At 47.9% G+C, this 18289-nt stretch overlaps 1 protein-coding gene across 2 annotated transcripts in view; it reads right to left on the reverse strand.

Moving 5' to 3' along the window:
• Nucleotides 1–3256: 3256 nt before the first annotated feature.
• SCARA5 (scavenger receptor class A member 5) overlaps nt 3257–18289 on the reverse strand; it is a 31655-nt gene continuing 16622 nt past the window's right edge. The window contains exons 6-9 of one of the 2 annotated variants that reach the window (XM_085057226.1): nt 17332–17430; nt 8381–8434; nt 4954–5148; nt 3257–3970 (exon numbers count right to left, since the gene is read on the reverse strand). In XM_085057226.1, coding sequence (XP_084913352.1) covers nt 3834–3970; nt 4954–5148; nt 8381–8434; nt 17332–17430 — 485 coding nt within the window. In that variant the 3' untranslated portion in view covers nt 3257–3833. The remainder of the gene's footprint in view (nt 3971–4953; nt 5149–8380; nt 8435–17331; nt 17431–18289) is intronic. The other variant, XM_085057227.1, reaches the window with a different exon arrangement.

Below are 18289 nucleotides of genomic sequence, written 5' to 3' on the forward strand. Positions count from 1 at the left end.
ATATTCCTTTTCCCGCTCCAAGCCAATCCCGGGATATTCTCTTTTCCCGCTCCAAGCCAATCCCGGGATATTCCCTTTCCTTCTCCCGCTCCAGCCAATCCCGGGATATTCCCTTTTCTTCTCCCGTCCAGCCAATCCCGGGATATTCCTTTTCCCGCTCCAAGCCAATCCCGGGATATTCCTTTTCCCGCTCCAAGCCAATCCCGGGATATTCCCTTTCCCTTTCCCGCTCCAGCCAATCCCGGGATATTCCCTTTCCCGCCCCAGCCGTTAGCAGTGTCTGTTTCAAATCCGGCGCGCGCTGCAAGCTCCGCCCCTTCCGGGGGGCGTGGCCACGGCGATGGGCGTGACCGAACACCATATATGGTAATGGGCGATGACGTCAGCGTGATCTCATAGGGGCGTGGTCAGAGCGGCGCGAGCAGACACGGGGCGTGGCCAGACACCATATATGGTAATGGGTGGTTATATGGGCGTGGCCAAGAGCGGGGGGCGTGGCCAGAGCGGCGCGGGTGGCGCGAATCGGGCTGGGAGAGAGAGGGAAAAATCCAAGGGAAAAATCCAAGGGAAAATCGGGATCGGGATAGAGGGAGAGAGGGGATTGGTCACCGGCAGGGGCAGAGCAGGATCGGGGGAAGTGAGACAATCCCTGAAAAATCTGCTTTTCCTGCTTCGTGAGTGCATCGCACCGGCAGGCAGCGCTCCCGAAATTCCCGAAATTCCCAAAATTCCTGCATCCTGAATTATCCCACGGGCAGTCATCCCAAAATTCCTGCATCCCGCGTCCAGACTTCCCGAAATTCCTGCATCCTGGGTCATCCCACAGGGAGCACCCAAAATTCCCCCTCCACCTCCCAAAACTCCTGCATCCTGAGTTATCCCAGTGCAGAAAATTCTCCCAAAATTCCTGCTTCCTGTGTCCAGCCTTCCCAAAATTCCTGCATCCTGAGTTATCCCACAGTCAATCACCCCAAAATTCCTGCATCCTGAGTCCAGCCTTCCCAAAATTCCTGCATCCTGAGTTATCCCACGGGCAGTCAGTGGTCCCAAAATTCCTGCATCCCGAGTCCAGCCCTCCCAAAATTCCTGCACCCTCAGTCCATCCCACGGGCAGAAAATTCTCCCAAAATTCCTGCTTCCCGAGCTCATCCCACAGTCAATCATCCCACAATTCCTGCATCCTCTGTCCCACGGGCAGTCAGTGCTCCCAAAATTCCCAAAATTCCCGCACGCCGAGTCCCCCCGGGCCGTGTCTGCTCCCACGGAAAGCACCTCCGGAGCCCCAAAAACCGGGAAGTGCAGAATGAACACACCTGGAGGGGCGTGGCCTAAAGGGGCGTGGCCTATAGAGGCGTGGCCTATAGGGGCGTGGCTGGGGCTGTTGGGGGGTTTGGGGGCTGTGTGGGGTCAGCGAGGGGTTTGGGGTGTCTCTGTAGGGTCCGTGCCATCCCATAAAGCCTCATCAGTCTTTGACCCCCAGACCCCATAAATCCTGATTGTTCATTGATCCCCAGACCCCAAATCCCCTCAAACCCTCATAAAACCCCATAAATCCTGATTGTTCATTGATCCCCCAGACCCCAAATCCCCTCAAGCCCTCATAAAACCCCATAAATCCCAATTTTTCCCTGACCACCAAGACCCTAAACCCCCATAAAACCCCATAAATCCCAATTGTTCATTGATCCCCCAGACCCCAAATCCCCTCAAGCCCTCATCGCTCCTTGACACCCCACAGAACCCAAACCCCATAAAACCCCATAAACCCCATTGTTCTTTGGTCCCCCCAGACCCCATAAATCCTCATCACTCTTTGACCTCTCCAGACCCCATAAATCCTGATTGTTCATTGATCCCCCCCAGACCCCAAATCCCCCTAAACCCTCATCCCTCCTTGACGCCCAACAGAACCCAAAACCCATAAAACCCCAGAAACCCCATTGTTCTCTGATCCACCATGGCACCCAGACCCCCATAAATCCCTCATAAAACCCCATAAATCCCAATCATTCCTTGACCATCAAGACCCCAAACCCCCAAACCCTCATCACTCCTTGATGCCCCACAGAACCCAAACCCCCATAAAACCCATAAACCCCATTGTTCTTTGATCCCCCCAGACCCCAGAAATCCTCAGCACTCTTTGACCCCTCCAGACCCCATAAATCCTGATTGTTCATTGATCCCCCCCAGACCCCAAATCCCCCTAAACCCTCATCCCTCCTTGACGCCCAACAGAACCCAAAACCCATAAAACCCCATAAACCCCATTGTTCTCTGATCCACCATGGCACCCAGACCCCCATAAATCCCTGGAACCCCATAAATCCCAATCATTCCTTGACCATCAAGACCCCAAACCCCCAAACCCTCATCACTCCTTGATGCCCCACAGAACCCAAACCCCCATAAAACCCATAAATCCCAATTGTTCCTTGACCCCCCCAGGCCCCATAAACCCCCCAAACCCTCATCCCTCGTTGACACCCCACAGAACCCAAACCCCCATAAAACCCCATAAACTCCATCACTCTTTGATACCCCCAGACCCCATAAACCCCATTGCTCTTGGACTCCTCACAGCCCCCAGACCCCCATAAATTCCTAGCCCAAGGAACCCCATAAATCCCAATCGTTCATTGATCCCCCCAGACCCCATAAACCCCATAAATCCCAATCGTTCACTGATCCCCCCAGACCCCATAAACCCCATAAATCCCAACCGTTCACTGATCCCCCCAGACCCCATAAACCCCATAAATCCCAATCGTTCATTGATCCCCCAGACCCCATAATCCCCAGACCGCATAAACCCCATAAACCCCATAAACCCCATAAACCCCATAATTTCCATAAATCCCAACCGTTCACTGATCCCCCAGACCCCATAAAACCCCATAAATCCCAATCATTCACTGATCCCCCAGACCCCATAAACCCCATAAATCCCAATCGTTCATTGATCCCCCCAGACCCCATAAACCCCATAAATCCCAATCGTTCACTGATCCCCCAGACCCCATAAACCCCCAGACCGCATAAACCCCATAAACCCCATAAACCCCATAATCCCCATAAATCCCAATCATTCATTGATCCCCCAGACCTCATAAACCCCAGACCCCATAAACCACCAGACCCCACAACCCCATAAACCCCATCACTCTCTGATCCCCCCAGACCCCATAAACCCCATAAATCCCAATCACTCTCTGATCCCCCAGACCAACCCCATTTCTCTTTCCCCCACCCGGAGAAGAATAAAAAGCCTTTATTTCTCTCGGAATAAACCCATTGCTGCAGAACGGGTTTTAGGATCCAGGGGATGGGATGAGCCCATGCTGTTCGGGATGGATTTGGGGTTTTAGGATCCAGGGATTGGGATGAGATCCTGGCCCCATTTGGGATGGATTTGGGGTTTTGGGATCCAGGGATTGGGATGACATCCTGGGATGACATCCTGACGCCATTTGGGATGGATTTGGGGTTTTGGGATCCGGATGATGGGATGAAATCCTGGCCTTGTTCGGGATGGATTTGGGGTTTTAGGATCTGGATGATGGGATGAGATCCTGGCCTGGTTCGGGATGGATTTGGGGTTTTAGGATCCAGAGATTGGGATGGATTTGGGGTTTTGGGATCCAGGGATTGGAATGGATTTGGGGTTTTAGGATCCAGAGATTGGGATGGATTTGGGGTTTTAGGATCCAGGGATTGGAATGGATTTGGGGTTTTGGGATCCAGGGATTGGAATGGATTTGGGGTTTTGGGATCCAGGGATTGGGATGGATTTGGGGTTTTGGGATCCAGGGATTGGGATGGATTTGGGGTTTTTAGGGCGTCAGACATCGCACCCCGGCGTCCTCGGCATGACCACAGTTGGTTTTCCCCCATCCCGAGAACCCGCAGAGCTCCAGGGAATCCTCGTTCCCCGTGCAGGAAACGTCATCCATCCAGATCTTCCCGGTGCCTGCGGAGACAGGGATGGGGATTGGGATTTCCATGGATCCAGCCGGGGGTGGAGAGAGCCGCGGCTGCTGGGAGAGCTGGGAATGCTCAGCTGGAGAAGGGAAGGATCCAGGGAATGCTCAGAGCCTTTTCCAGAGCTTTCCAGGAGCTCCAGGAGAGCTGGAGAGGGATTTGGGAAAAGGGACGGGAAACAGGGAATGGCTTCCCAGTGGGAAAGGGGAGCTTGAGAAGGAATTGCTGGCTGGGCTGGAATTCCCAGGGAAGCTGTGGCTGCCCCTGGATCCCTGGGAATGTCCAAGGATGGATTTGGATCCCCCTGGGGTTGGAATGGGATTTATGGGATTGAAGCTCCATGGATCCCAAACCATTCTGGGATTCTGGGCTCAAGGACACTCGGAATCCATCCAGAGGGATTTTGCTGGAATTCGGGGATGGCAAAGGGCAGGGAGATCCTTGCTGGAGTGCCGAGATTCCCAGGGAAGCTCCTCGATCCCAAAATTCCTTCCCAGGATGGATCCAATCTCAGGCTGGGAGAGCTGGGAATGGAGGGAATTCCCTGGGAAAGGGGAGATTGCTTGGGATTTGGGAAGGGATTGCTGGCTGGGCTGGAATTCCCGGATAATCCATGGCTGCCCCTGGATTCCTGGAATGCCCAAGGAAAGGTTGGATGGAACATGGAGCAATGGTTGGAAAGCACATTCCGAATTCTCCCAGGGTGGGAATGAGGCACAGCAGCTCTGCAAAGCTCCGGCTGCATTCCCAGAGCAGCTTTTTTCGGGATCCATCAGCTCCGAGGAGTTAAGAGGATCCTGGAATCTCCAGAGCTGGACGAGACCCACCAGGATCACCAACCCAACCCTATCCAGACCCCCCAAAATCCCACCCTGGGGATGTTTCCCAGAGCTCTGGCAGGGGTGGGAAGGTCCCCATTCCCTGGGGATCTGTCTCTCCGGATGATTCCCCATTCCCGCAGGATGATCCCACCTTGGCCGAAGCGCGCCATGCGGAAGACGTCGGCGGCGCCGCGGAAGCCGAGCATGCGGCACACCACGTCGCCGTCCTTGCCGTCCCAGCCGTCGTCGCACACGGAGCCCCAGCGGCGCTCGTGGAACACCTCCACGCGGCCCTCGTGGGAGCCGGAGCCGTTCACCAGCCGCACCGCGCCCTCCTCCGGAGCTGCTGCGGGAATGGAGGTGTGGAGGAGATGGGGATGGAGCTGGGGAGAGCTCTGGGGAGAGCTCCAAGGAACATCTCCAAGGAGGAGCTCCATGGGACATCTCCAAGGAGGAGCTCCAAGGGACATTCCCTTAGAAGAGCTCCAAGAAACATGTCTGTGGCTAGCACAGGTCTTTCTCGTGAGAACATTCCGTTGTGTTTTATAAACAGAGATAAAGTTTGGATGTTATTAAAAACAGTGTCTCGAGATTTGGACAGTTCAGGCCTGGCCAATCAGGCCTAGGGGGAGGGTTCTGACTGACCAATCTGGGTGACCTCTGAAAAGTCTATATATATATGGAAATCAAAATAATAAATGCTTTTCTTGCTACACTGAGAACTGGGGTCCTCTTCTCTGCTAGCGGCTCAACAGCGACACATGCCCTTGGAAGAGCTTCAAGGTACAGCTCCAGGGAGAGGTCTAAAAACAGCTCCAAAGGACAGCTCCAAGAGACATTCCTTGGAAGAGCTCCAAGGGACAACTCCAAGGGACAGCCCCAGGGACAGCTCCAAGGGACACATACAAAGGGCATCTCCAGGGGACACCTCCAAGGAACATTCCCTTGGAAGAGCTTCAAGGGACAGTCCCAGGGACAGGTCTAAGGAACATCTCCAAGGAACATCCCCAAGGGACAGCCTCAGGGACAGCTCCAAGGGATGTCTCCAAGGGGCATCTCCAAGGAACATTCCCTTAGAAGTGCTTCAAGGGACAGCTCCAGGGAGCAGGTCCAAGGGACATCCCCAAGGGACAACTCCAAGGGACACATACAAGGGGCATCTGCAGGGGACATCTCCAAGGATGAGCTCCAAGGAACATCTCCAAGGATGAGCTCCAATGAACACCTTCAAGGAGCAGATCCAAGGAAACATCTCCAAGGAACATTCCCTTAGAAGAGCTCCAAGGAGCAGCTCCAGGGACAGCTCCAAGGGAGATTTCCATGGAGCAGCTGCAAAGGACAGCTCCAAGAGAGATTTCCCAGGAATATCTCCAAGGAATAATTCCCTGGAAGAGCTCCAAGGAACATCTCCAAGGAGCAGCTCCAAGGGACAGCTCCAAGGAGCAGCTCCAACAGATGTCTCCACGAGAGATTTCCTAGGAATGTGTCTCTCAGAGTAACTCGCTCTAAAAGTTCCAAGGAACATCTCTAAGGGACAGCTCCAATGGACAGCTCTAAGGGACACGTACTAGGGTCATCTCCCAGGGACATCTCAGAGGAACATTCCCTTGGAAGAGCTCCAAGGAATGGCTCCAAGGAGCAGCTCCAAGGAGGAGCTCCAAGGGACATTCCCTTAGAAGAGGTCCAAGAGACAGCCCCAGGGACAGCTCCAAGGAAACAGCTCCAAGGAACATCTCCAAAGGACATCCCCAAGGGACAGCTCCAAAGGAGATTTCCCAGGAACATCTCCAAGGAATAATTCCATGGAATTCCATGGAATAATTCCATGGAAGCATCTCCAAGGAGCAGCTCCATGGGATAGCCCCAAGGAACATTCCCTTGGAAGAGCTCCAAGGAATATCTCCAAGGAGCAGCTCCAAGGGACACATACAAGGGGCATCTGCAGGGGACATCTCCAAGGATGAGCTCCAAGGAACATCTCCAAGGAACATTCCCCTGGAAGAGCTCCAAGGAGCAGCTCCGAGGGACAGCTCCAAGGAACAACTCCAAGGAACATTCCATTAGAAGAGCTTCAAGGTACAGCTCCAGGGAGAGGTCTAAGGAACAGGTCCAAGGGAAAGCTCCGAGGGACAGCTGCAAGGGACATTCCTTGGAAGAGCTCCGAGGGACAGCTCCAAGGAACAGCTCCAGGGGACATCTCCAAGGGACATTCCTTGGAAGAGCTCCAAGGAACTGCTCCAAGGAGCAGCTCCAAGGAATGTCTCCAAGGAAACATCTCCAAGGAAACATCTCCAAGGGAATCCCCAAGGGACAGCTCCAAGAGAGATTTCCCAGGAACATCTCCAAGGAATAATTCCATCTCCAAGGAACATTCCCTTGGAAGAGTTCCAAGGAACATCTCCAAGGAACAGCTCCAAAGGACATCCCCAAGGGACAGCTCCAAGGGAGATTTCCAAGGGACATCTCCAAGGAACATTCCCTTAGAAGAGCTCCAAGGGACAGCTCCAAGCAAACATCCCCAGGGAACATCTCCAAAGGACATCCCAAAGGGAAAAGCTGAGAATTCCCAAAAATCCCCTCCCAGACCAGCACCATCCACCCAGGGCAGTCCCACAGCCCAACCCAGCCTGGGGCTGTTTGGATTCCTGAGAATTCTCCAAAATCCGGGATCAGAGCAGGATGTCCACCCCGGGCTGCCGCGGGATTTCCCGGGAAGCATCTCTGGAGCATCCCAGGTGCTCCAGGAGCCTTTCCCACTCTGGAATTCCCAAAAAAACCCCACAGGATCGGCCTGGGCTGTGTCCTTCCTCTTCCCGGCACCAATGGGGCCTGGAGAGGCAGCAGGGCTGTCCCCAGGGAGATGTGGCCCTGGGATTCTGGGGGGAATGTCCCCAAGGAGGAATATCCCTGGAGTGGCGGGAGGACTGTTCTTGGAATTCCAGGAGAACTGTCCCTAAAGGTGAGATATTCCTGGAATTCCAGGGGGAATGCCCCCAAGTAAGGATGTCCCCAAACCTGAGGAAACCACCAGCATTCCAGAGCTCTTCCCTCAGCATTCCCAGTTCCTTTATTTTTTCCTTTTCCCTTTTTCTCCTTTCCTTTCCTTTCCTTTCCTGAAACTTTCCTTTCCTGAAACTTTCCTTTCCTCAAATTTTCCTCAAACTTTCCTCAAACTTTCCTCAAACTTTCCTCAAACTTTCCTCAAACTTTCCTCAAACTTTCCTCAAACTTTCCTCAAACTTTCCTCAAACTTTCCTCAAACTTTCCTCAAACTTTCCTCAAACTTTCCTCAAACTTTCCTTTCCTCAAACTTTCCTTTCCTCAAACTTTCCTTTCCTCAAACTTTCCTTTCCTCAAACTTTCCTTTCCTCAAACTTTCCTTTCCTCAAACTTTCCTTTCCTCAAACTTCCCTCCCCTCAGCATTCCCAATCCTTCCCCACGAGCAGGAAAACCCCAGGATGGTTTTCCCCATCATCCTTCACCTCTTTACATCAGGAATTTCCCCTCCAGGATCCTAATTCCCAACAAACTCCCCAAATTCCAGGCTGGGATCGCCATGGATTCCCCAGGAACTCACCTGTGCCACCAGCAGCTCCTCTGTCCCCCTTGTCCCCCTTGGGGCCGCGCTCACCTGGGAGAGAAAGATCCGGAATGTTCCCCATCCCGCTCCGCAGGGACGGAAAAATCCCAAAAATCCCAAAAATCCCAAAAATCCTGCGGGAATTCAGCTGGTGGCACAGGGAAGGGGAGGGTTGGCGGTTCTGGAATTCCCTCATCCTGAATCCTGAGTCCGGAAAGGCAAAAAAAACCCTGGATTTGGGATGAAAGTCCCAATTTGGGGATGAAATTCCAATTTGGGGATGAAATTCCCTGCTTGGGGATGGAAATTCCAATTTGGGGACAGAAATTCCCGATTTAGGGATAGAAATTCATAATTTGGGGATGGAAATTCACAGTTTGGGGATGGAAATCACGGTTTGGGGACAAAATTCCCAGTTTGGGATGAAATTCCCAGTTTGGGATGAAAGTCCTGATTTGGGGATGGAAATTCCTGATTTGGGGATGGAAATTCCGATGTGGGGATGGAAATTCCTGATTTGGGGATGGAAATTCCTGATTTGGGATGAAATTCCTGATTTGGGGATGAAATTCCTGATTTGGGGATGGAAATTCCCAATTTGGGGATGAAATTCCTGATTTGGGGATGGAAATTTCAATTTGTGATGGAAATTCCTGATTTGGGGATGAAATTCCTGATTTGGGATGAAATTCCTGATTTGGGGATGGAAATTCCCAATTTGGGGATGAAATTCCTGATTTGGGGATGAAATTCCAGATTTGGGGATGGAAATTCCTGATTTGGGGATGAAATTCCTGATTTGGGGATGGAAATTCCCAATTTGGGGATGAAATTCCTGATTTGAGGATGGAAATTTCAATTTGTGATGGAAATTCCTGATTTGGGGATGAAATTCTTGATTTGGGATGGAAATTCCCAATTTGGGATGGAAATTCCTGATTTGGGGATGAAATTCTTGATTTGGGATGAAATTCCTGATTTGGGATGGAAATTCCTGATTTGGGGATGAAATTCCTGATTTGGGATGAAATTCCCAATTTGGGATGAAATTCCTGATTTGGGGATGGAAATTTCAATTTGTGATGGAAATTCCTGATTTGGGGATGAAATTCTTGATTTGGGATGGAAATTCCCAATTTGGGATGGAAATTCCTGATTTGGGGATGAAATTCTTGATTTGGGATGAAATTCCTGATTTGGGATGGAAATTCCTGATTTGGGGATAGAAATTCCAATTTGGGGATGAAATTCCTGATTTGGGATGAAATTCTTGATTTGGGATGGAAATTCCCAGTTTGGGATGAAATTCCCAATTTGGGGCTAAAGCCACTTGGTTTTAATGAGTTAATATCCCAATAACGATTGAATATCCCAAATTTATTTACTATCCCAATAACGATTAAATATCCCAATAATGATTTCATTGCCCAATAACTATTTAATATCAAAATAATGATTTAGTATCAAAATAATGATTTGATAAGCCAATCAGGATTTAATATCCCAATAATGATTTAATATCAAAATGAATTAATATCCCAATAATGATTAATTATACCAATAATGATTTAATAACCCAAAGAATGATTTCATGTCAAAATAATGATTTAATATCAAAATAATGATTTAATATCCCAATGATTCAATATCAAAAGAATGATTTAATGACCTAATAAGGATTTAAAATTCCAATAATGATTTGATATCCCAAAAATTATTTTCTATCCCAATAATTATTTAATATCACAAAATGATTTCTTATCCCAATAATAATTTAAAACCTCAGTAATGATTTGCTATCAAACCAAAGATTCAACATCCCAACAATTATTTTCTATCTCAATAACGATTTACCATCCCAAAAGGACTCAATATTAAAATAATGATTTCATATCCCAATGATGATTTAAAATCCCAATAACTATTTCATATCCCAAAATGATTTCTTATCCCAGTAACACCTCAATAATTATTTACCATCAAACCAAAGACTTAATATCCCAATAATTATTTTCTATCCCAATAATTATTTAATATCCCAATAATGATTTAATATCCCAATAACTATTTCATATCCCAAAATGATTTCTTATCCCAATAATACCTCAATAATGATTTGCTATCAAACCAAAGATTCAACATCCCAATAATTATTTTCTACCCCAGTAATGATTTACCATCCCAAAATGACTCAATATCAAAATAATGATTTCATATCCCAATGATGATTCAATATCACAGTAATGATTCAATGAGTTAACGATTTAAAATCCCAATAATGATTTGATATCCTAACAATTATTTTCTATCCCAATAACCATTTACCATCCCAAAATGACTCCATATCAAACTAATGACTTAATATCTCAGTGATGATTTAATATCCCAATAATCATTCAATGAGCTAATAAGGATTTAAAATCCCAATAATAATTTAATATCCCAATAATTATTTTCTATCCCAATAACCATTTACCATCCCAAAATGACTCAATATCAAAACAATGATTTCATATCCCAATGATGATTTAATATCCCAATAATGATTGAATATCAAAGTTATGATTTAATGAGCTAACGATTTAAAATCCCAATAATAATTTGATATCCCAACGATTATTTCATGTCCCAATAACAATTTACCATCCCAAAATGACTCAATATGAAAACAATGATTTAATATCTCAATGATGATTTAATATCCCAATGATGATTTAATATCCCACTAATGATTGATTATCAAAGTAATGATTTAATGAGCTAATAAGGATTTAAATCCCAATAATAATTTGACATCCCAACAATTACTTTACATCCCAATAACCATTTACCATCCCAAAGTGCCTCAATTCAAACTAATGATTTCATATCCCAATGATGATTCAATATCCCAATAATGATTTATTGAGCTAACGATTTAAAATCCCAATAACAATTTGATATCCCAACGATTATTTTCTATCCCAATAACCATTTACCATCCCAAAATGACTCAATATCAAAACAATGATTTAGTGAGCTAATAATGATTTAATATCCCAATAATGATTTAAAATCCCAATAACGATTTGATATCCCAACAATTATTTTATGTCCCAATAACCATTTACCATCCCAAAATGACTCCATATCAAAACAATGATTCAATGAGCTAATAAGGATTTAAAATCCCAATAATTATTTTATATCCCAATAATTATTTTCTATCCCAATAACCATTTACCATCCCAAAATGACTCAATATCAAAACAATGATTCAATGAGCTAATAAGGATTTAAAATCCCAATAATTATTTTATATCCCAATAATTATTTTCTATCCCAATAACGATTTACCATCCCAAAATGACTCAATATCAAAACAATGATTTAATATCCCAATGATGATTTAATATCCCAATAATGATTGAATATCAAAGTTATGATTTAATGAGCTAATGATTTAAAATCCCAATAACAATTTGATATCCCAACAATTAATTTATATCCCAATAACCATTTACCATCCCAAATGACTCAATATGAAAATAATGATTTCCCATCCCCACCATGACCTCACTAACGAGCTCTCTCACCCCTTGGCTCTCCGAGGTTTCTCCTCCCTCATTCCCGGTTTTCCAGCCCAGCCCCATCCCGAGGGGACAAATCCGGGATTCTCCAACCTCCAGGAACAACAACCACCACCTGCCGAGGCGAAACCCCGATGGCGGAAAACATCGGATACAAAACAATCCCAAAAAAAAAAACAATCCGGGCAGGAAATTCCTGCCTTTCCCTGGGAGGCTCCGGGAGGGAATTGTTCTCAGCTGTGTGGGAAGAGGGAAAGCTGCCTGGAGCTGATGGGATCCAGATGGAAAAGCGGGAATGGCGCCAGGGGGGCTGGAGCAGCATTCCCAGCACTGGAAATCGGGATTGGGAAGCAATCCCCGGAATTGGATTGTATTATTATTATTATTATTATTATTATTGTTATTATTATTATTATTATTATTATTGTTATTTTAAGGGTTGGATGGGTTTGAACCCAAAGCGGGGTGGGGAGAGCTTGGGATGAGCAGGAAAATGGGATGATCCCGAAAATGGGATGATCCCAAAAATGGAATGATCCCAAAAATGGGATGATCCCGAAAATGGGATGATCCCGAAAATGGGATGATCCCAAAGTTTGGGAAGATGGAAAAGGGGGATTGGTGTCCTCAGAGCTGCTGCTGCTGCTCCGGGATCGCGAATCCGGGTGGAGCAATTCCAGAGGAGGTCATGGAGATCTCCCAAGGGCTGGAATTGCTCTGGGAGAGCTGGGAATGCTCAGCTGGAGAAGGGAAGGATCCAGGGAATGCTCAGAGCCTTTTCCAGAGCTTTCCAGGAGCTCCAGGAGAGCTGGAGAGGGATCTGGGAAAAGGGATGGATGGACAGGAGACAGGGAATGGCTTCCCAGTGGGAAAGGGGAGATTTGTTGGGATGTTGGGAAGGAATTGCTGGCTGGGCTGGAATTCCCAGGGAAGCTGTGGCTGCCCCTGGATCCCTGGGAATGTCCAAGGATGGATTTGGATCCACCTGAGATTGAAAAGGGATGGGATTGAAGCTCCATGGATCCCAAACCATTCTGGGATTCTGGGATGAAGGACACTTGGAATCCACCCAGAGGGATTTTGCTGGAATTCGGGGATGGCAAAGGGCAGGGAGATCCTTGCTGGAGTGCCGAGATTCCCAGGGAAGCTCCTTGATCCCGAAATTCCTTCCCAGGATGGATCCAACCTCAGGCTGGGAGAGCTGGGAATGGAGGGAATTCCCTGGGAAAGGGGAGATTGCTTGGGATTTGGGAAGGAATTCCCGGCTGGGCTGGAATTCCCGGATATTCCTGGATCTCTGGGAATGTCCAGGGATGGATTTGGATCCCCCTGGGATTGTGGGAACTGGAGGAGAATTCCCATCCCTGCATCATCCATGGATGTTCCCAGTTCCTGTCACCTGGGAATGGTGGAATCCTGGGATGGTTTGGGTGGGAAGGGAATTTATGGATCATCCCATTCCCATGGGAATTCCCATCCCATTCCAACACCTCCCACCATCCCAGGCTGATCCAGGAGCAGCCACAGCTTCCCTGGGCTTTTCCCTTTCCCACCTCTCCTCTCCCCCTGGGAATTCTCCGCTGGGAATAACTCAGTTGGAGAACATCCCAAAAATGGGAATGAATTCCCTCTGAGCCTGGGAAGAACCTCGGGAATTCGGGAGAATTTGGGTCACAGGAAACCCTCAGCTCCTCCCACGGATCTGCAGGGATTGGTGAATCCCCAAAATCCTGGAAAAATCCCCAGGAGGATCCATCAATCCCCATTTTCCTGGAGGTTCGACATTCCCAAAAACTCCTCCCTGGGGATGTTCAGGAATCTTCTTTTATTCCCCCAGATTTATCCCGAAATTTCCCTAAATCCACCTTGGATTTTCCTGCTGTTTCCTCCTGGCTGTATTCCCTGCACGACTTTTCCATGGAAAACTGATGGATCCTTCCCGGAATAATTTTCCCCATGTGGAAATGAGGGAAAAAATCCTCCAGTGGGATCGTTTTGAGGGAAAATCCATCGAAAATGGGAAAACACCGAGAAGGGAAAGAAGCTTTTCCTCCACCAGTTCGGAGCAACACCGGGAGAGGTTCAAACCTGGAATTTTCCATGAAATTCATCCACATCCAAACCCATCCCAGGATTTCTGGGATGCAATTCCCGGGGAACTGAGGGTTTGGAGGAAAATCCCTGGGGAAGGGTGAGACAAATCCTGCAGAAATCTGGGATTTAGGGGTTTGGATCCACGCCCAGCTCCGGCTCTGTTTCCCATAAAATTCCAGAGAATCCCATAAACTGCCCAAACGCTGGATTTCCATGGGAAAAGGGGTTGGGTGAATCCCTTTGGGAATTCTTGATTTCCGGGAGGAGGGAAATGGGGATGGAATTTGGGAGTGACTCCCAAACCCACGTGGGACATCAGGATGGTGGTGGGATTTGGGAATATTTCATCCTGCCAGGTGGAACTTCCCAGGGATTGACATCAGCAAAAAAATCCCCCAAAAATCCCCAGAAAATCACAAAAAATTTGCCAAAAAATCACCAATAAAACCCAAAAAAAAAAAAAAATTTCTTTTGGCAAATATTCCATTTTTTTCCCTGTGAAAAACCCACCAAAAACCCAAAAAAAAGGCACAAAAAATCACAAAAATACATTAAAACCCCAAAAATCCAATTTTTGTGCAAAAATTCAGATTTTTTTCCGGCAAAAAAATTCACCAAAAAAAAAAAAAAACCCACCAAAACCCAAAACAAACAAACAAAATCCATGAGAAAACCACCCAAAAAATCACCCAAAAATCACAACAAAAATCACAAAAATTGTTGAGGTTGGAAAAACCCTCAGAGACCACAGAGTCCAGCAATGGGATCACCATTCCCAGAGGGATTTAAATCCCAGTGGATGTGGCCCTTGGGGACACAGATTGGTGGCACTTGGAGAACTTTTCCAACCCAAACAATTCCCGAATTCCTTGTAAATCAAATCCAGCATCAGGCTGGGGAATCCCAACTCAACCAGCTGGGGATTTTTGGGATAATTTCTGGATTTGAGGAGCTCTGGATTTGGCATGGATTGGTGAGAAAATTCCTGTTCCCAATGCTCTGGGGATTTTTCCAACCTCCTGGAGCAACCTGGGACAGTGGAATTCCTGACCATGGCAAGGCGTGGAATTCAAGGATCTTCAAGGTCCCTTCCCAATCCCAAATCCTAATCCCAAATGCCAATCCCAATCCTAAATCCGAATTCCAAATGCCAGTCCAAAATCCTAATTCCAAATCCAAATTCCAAATCCCAATCCCAATCCCAAATCCTAATTCCAAATCCCAATCCCAAATCCTAATTCCAAATCCCAATGCCAGACCCAATCCCAAATCCTAATTCCAAATCCCAATTCCCAATCCCAAATCCTAATTCCAAATCCAAATGCCAATGCCAATCCACATCCAAATCCCAATCCAAAATCCTAATTCCAAATCCCAATCCCAATTCCAAATCCCAAATCCTAATTCCAAATCACAATGCCAAACCCAATCCCAAATCCTAATTCCAAATCCCAACCCCAATCCCAAATCATAATTCCAATCCCTAATCCTAATTCCAAATCCAAATCCAAATCCCAATCCCAAGTCATAATTCCTATCCCTAATCCTACTTCCAAATCCCAATCCCGAATCTTAATTTCAAGTCCCAATCCCAATCCCAATCCCAATCCCAATCCCCTCCAGGTTTCCATTCCCTCCATCTCCCACCTCTTCCCGGGATATTTTCCCTTCCTGCCTCCCCAGCAGGAATTTTGAGGCACAAAGGACATTTTTTGGGATTGCCAATCCCAGTTTTGGTTGCCGTTTGGAATTTCCTATGCCAGCTATTTATGTCCCACTAAATCCCAGCCTGGCCACTCCCCAATCCCAGTTTTCCCAGGTGTGGGAAGATGGAAAACCACAGCAAGCCAGGAATGCCCCAGGGAACAAACGGGAAATTATTCCCAAATCCCTGCCGGAGCCAAGCATGGGATGGGAGAAAATCCCAAATCCAACCATTCCCTCCAAACCCAACCCTCTCCACTGCTGTTCCTCCGTGGAATGGTGTCAGTGGGGGAATTTTTGGGATTCCTGTTCATCCAGGAGGTTCCCAAGCCGGAGGATCTCCCACTCTCAGTGGAATGGTGTGGATTTGGAATTTTTGGGATTCCCATTCATCCGGAGGTTCCCAAGCCAGAGGATCTCCCACTCTCAATGGAATTCAGTGTAGGAATTTTTGGGATTCCTGTTCATCCAGGAGCTCCCAATCCGGAGGATCCCCCATTCTCAGTGGAATGGTGTTGGTTTTGAAATTTTTGGGATTCCTGATTATCCAGGAGATCCCAAGCCAGAGGATCCTCCACTCTCAATGGAATGGTGGTGTAGGAATTTTTGGGATTCCTGTTCATCCAGGAGGTTCCCAAGACAGAGGATCAAATGGTGTTGGTGTAGGAATTTTTGGGATTCCTGATTATCCAGGAGGTCCCCAAGCTGGAAGATCCCCCACTCTTGGTGGAATTCAGTGTAGGAATTTTTGGGATTCCCATTCACCCCGGAATGGGAAAAAACCAGAGGATCCCCCACTCTCAGTAGAATGGTGTTGGTATAGGAATTTTTGGGATTCCTGATTATCCAGGAGGTTCCCAAGCCAGAGGATCAAATGGTGTTGGTGTAGGAATTTTTGGGATTCCTGATTATCCAGGAGGTTCCCAAGCCAGAGGATCTCCCACTCTCAATGGAATGGTGGTGTAGGAATTTTTGGGATTCCCATTTACCTGGGAATGGGAAAAAACCAGGGAATCCCCCACTCTCAATGGACTGGTGTGGTTGGGGAATTTTTGGGATTCCCGTTCCTCCAGGAGATCCCAAGCTGGAGGATCGAATGGTGTCAGTGTAGGAATATTTGGGATTCCCATTTACCCAGGAATGGGAAAAAACCAGAGGATCCCCCACTCTCAGTGGAATGGTGTGGTTTTGGAATTTTTGGGATTCCCATCCAATCTGGAGGATCCCCCACTCTTGGTGGAATTCAGTGTAGGAATTTTTGGGATTCCCGTTCCTCCAGGAGGTTCCCAAGCCAGAGGATCCTCCACTCTCAATGGAATGGTGTGGTTTGGGAATTTTTGGGATTCCCATCCAATCTGGAGGATCCCCCACTCTCAATGGACTGGTGTGGTTTGGGAATTTTTGGGATTCCCATTCACTCAGGAGGTTCCCAAGCCAGAGGATCTCCCACTCTCAGTGGAATGGTGTGGTTTTGGAATTTTTGGGATTCCCGTTCCTCCAGGAGGTTCCCAAGCCAGAGGATCCCCCACTCTCCTCCCATGACCTCTGCCCCACATTCCCGGCCGGAATTCCCATCCGTACCTTTGAACCCGCGCACTCCTGCGGCGCCGCGAGGGCCGAGCTCTCCCTGGTCTCCCTTCAGCCCGCGGGGTCCCGGCAGCCCCCTCTCCCCGGGAAGGCCTGGAATGACGACAAGGACACCAAATGAGACAATTCCAGCAGAATTCCACAATCCCCACGCTCTCCGGTCCTTTCCCAGCACTCCGGGAACACCGGGAGACCCCGGAGAGTCCGGGCTGTCCTTTTCCCACATTTCCCTTGGATACAGGATGGATTTATCCGGGTGGATAAATTCTAAGGGATTTCTGAGCTTTGGGGTAATTGGGCTCCAAGGTTGGAGAACAATCCTGGAAAACCAGGAGGAGATCCCAAGGAACTGGGATGTGACCCCCCATGGAGCACAGGTCTCCAGAATCTGTGTTTTCCATGAGTTGGATATTTATTGGGGAAGGGATTGGGTGAAACCCCTTGATCTGAGCATTCCTGACCTCCGGGAACCGGGACTGAATTTTGGGAATTCCTTCTTGGGGGACACAACCAAGCCTTGGAGGTGACCTCCATCCATGTGGGACCTGGTCCTGGATCTGGATTGGGTCCTGATCCTGGACCTTGGCCTGAATTGGGTCCTGGATCTGGATCTGGTTGTGGACCTGATCTGATCCTGGTCCTGGAACTGAAATTGGATCTGGTCCTGATCCAGGACTTTGACCTGGACCTGGATCCAGTTGTGGATCTGGTCCTAGGACTGGACCTTGATCTGGTCCTGGATCTGAGTCTGCATCTGGACTTGGATCTGGATCAGGACCTGGAACTGATCCTGGTGCCCAACCTGGACCTGGATCCAGTCATGGATCTGGTCCTGGATCTGGGTCTGCATCTGGACTTGGATCTGGACCTTGATCTGGAGCTGAATCCAGTTGTGGATCTGAACCTGGATCTGGACCTGATCCTGGACCCCAACCTGGACCTGGATCCAGTT

Source organism: Lichenostomus cassidix, chromosome 3 (genome assembly GCF_008360975.1).
Source record: "Lichenostomus cassidix isolate B80296 chromosome 3, HeHo_3.0, whole genome shotgun sequence".
In the NCBI taxonomy this organism is placed as follows: domain Eukaryota; kingdom Metazoa; phylum Chordata; class Aves; order Passeriformes; family Meliphagidae; genus Lichenostomus; species Lichenostomus cassidix.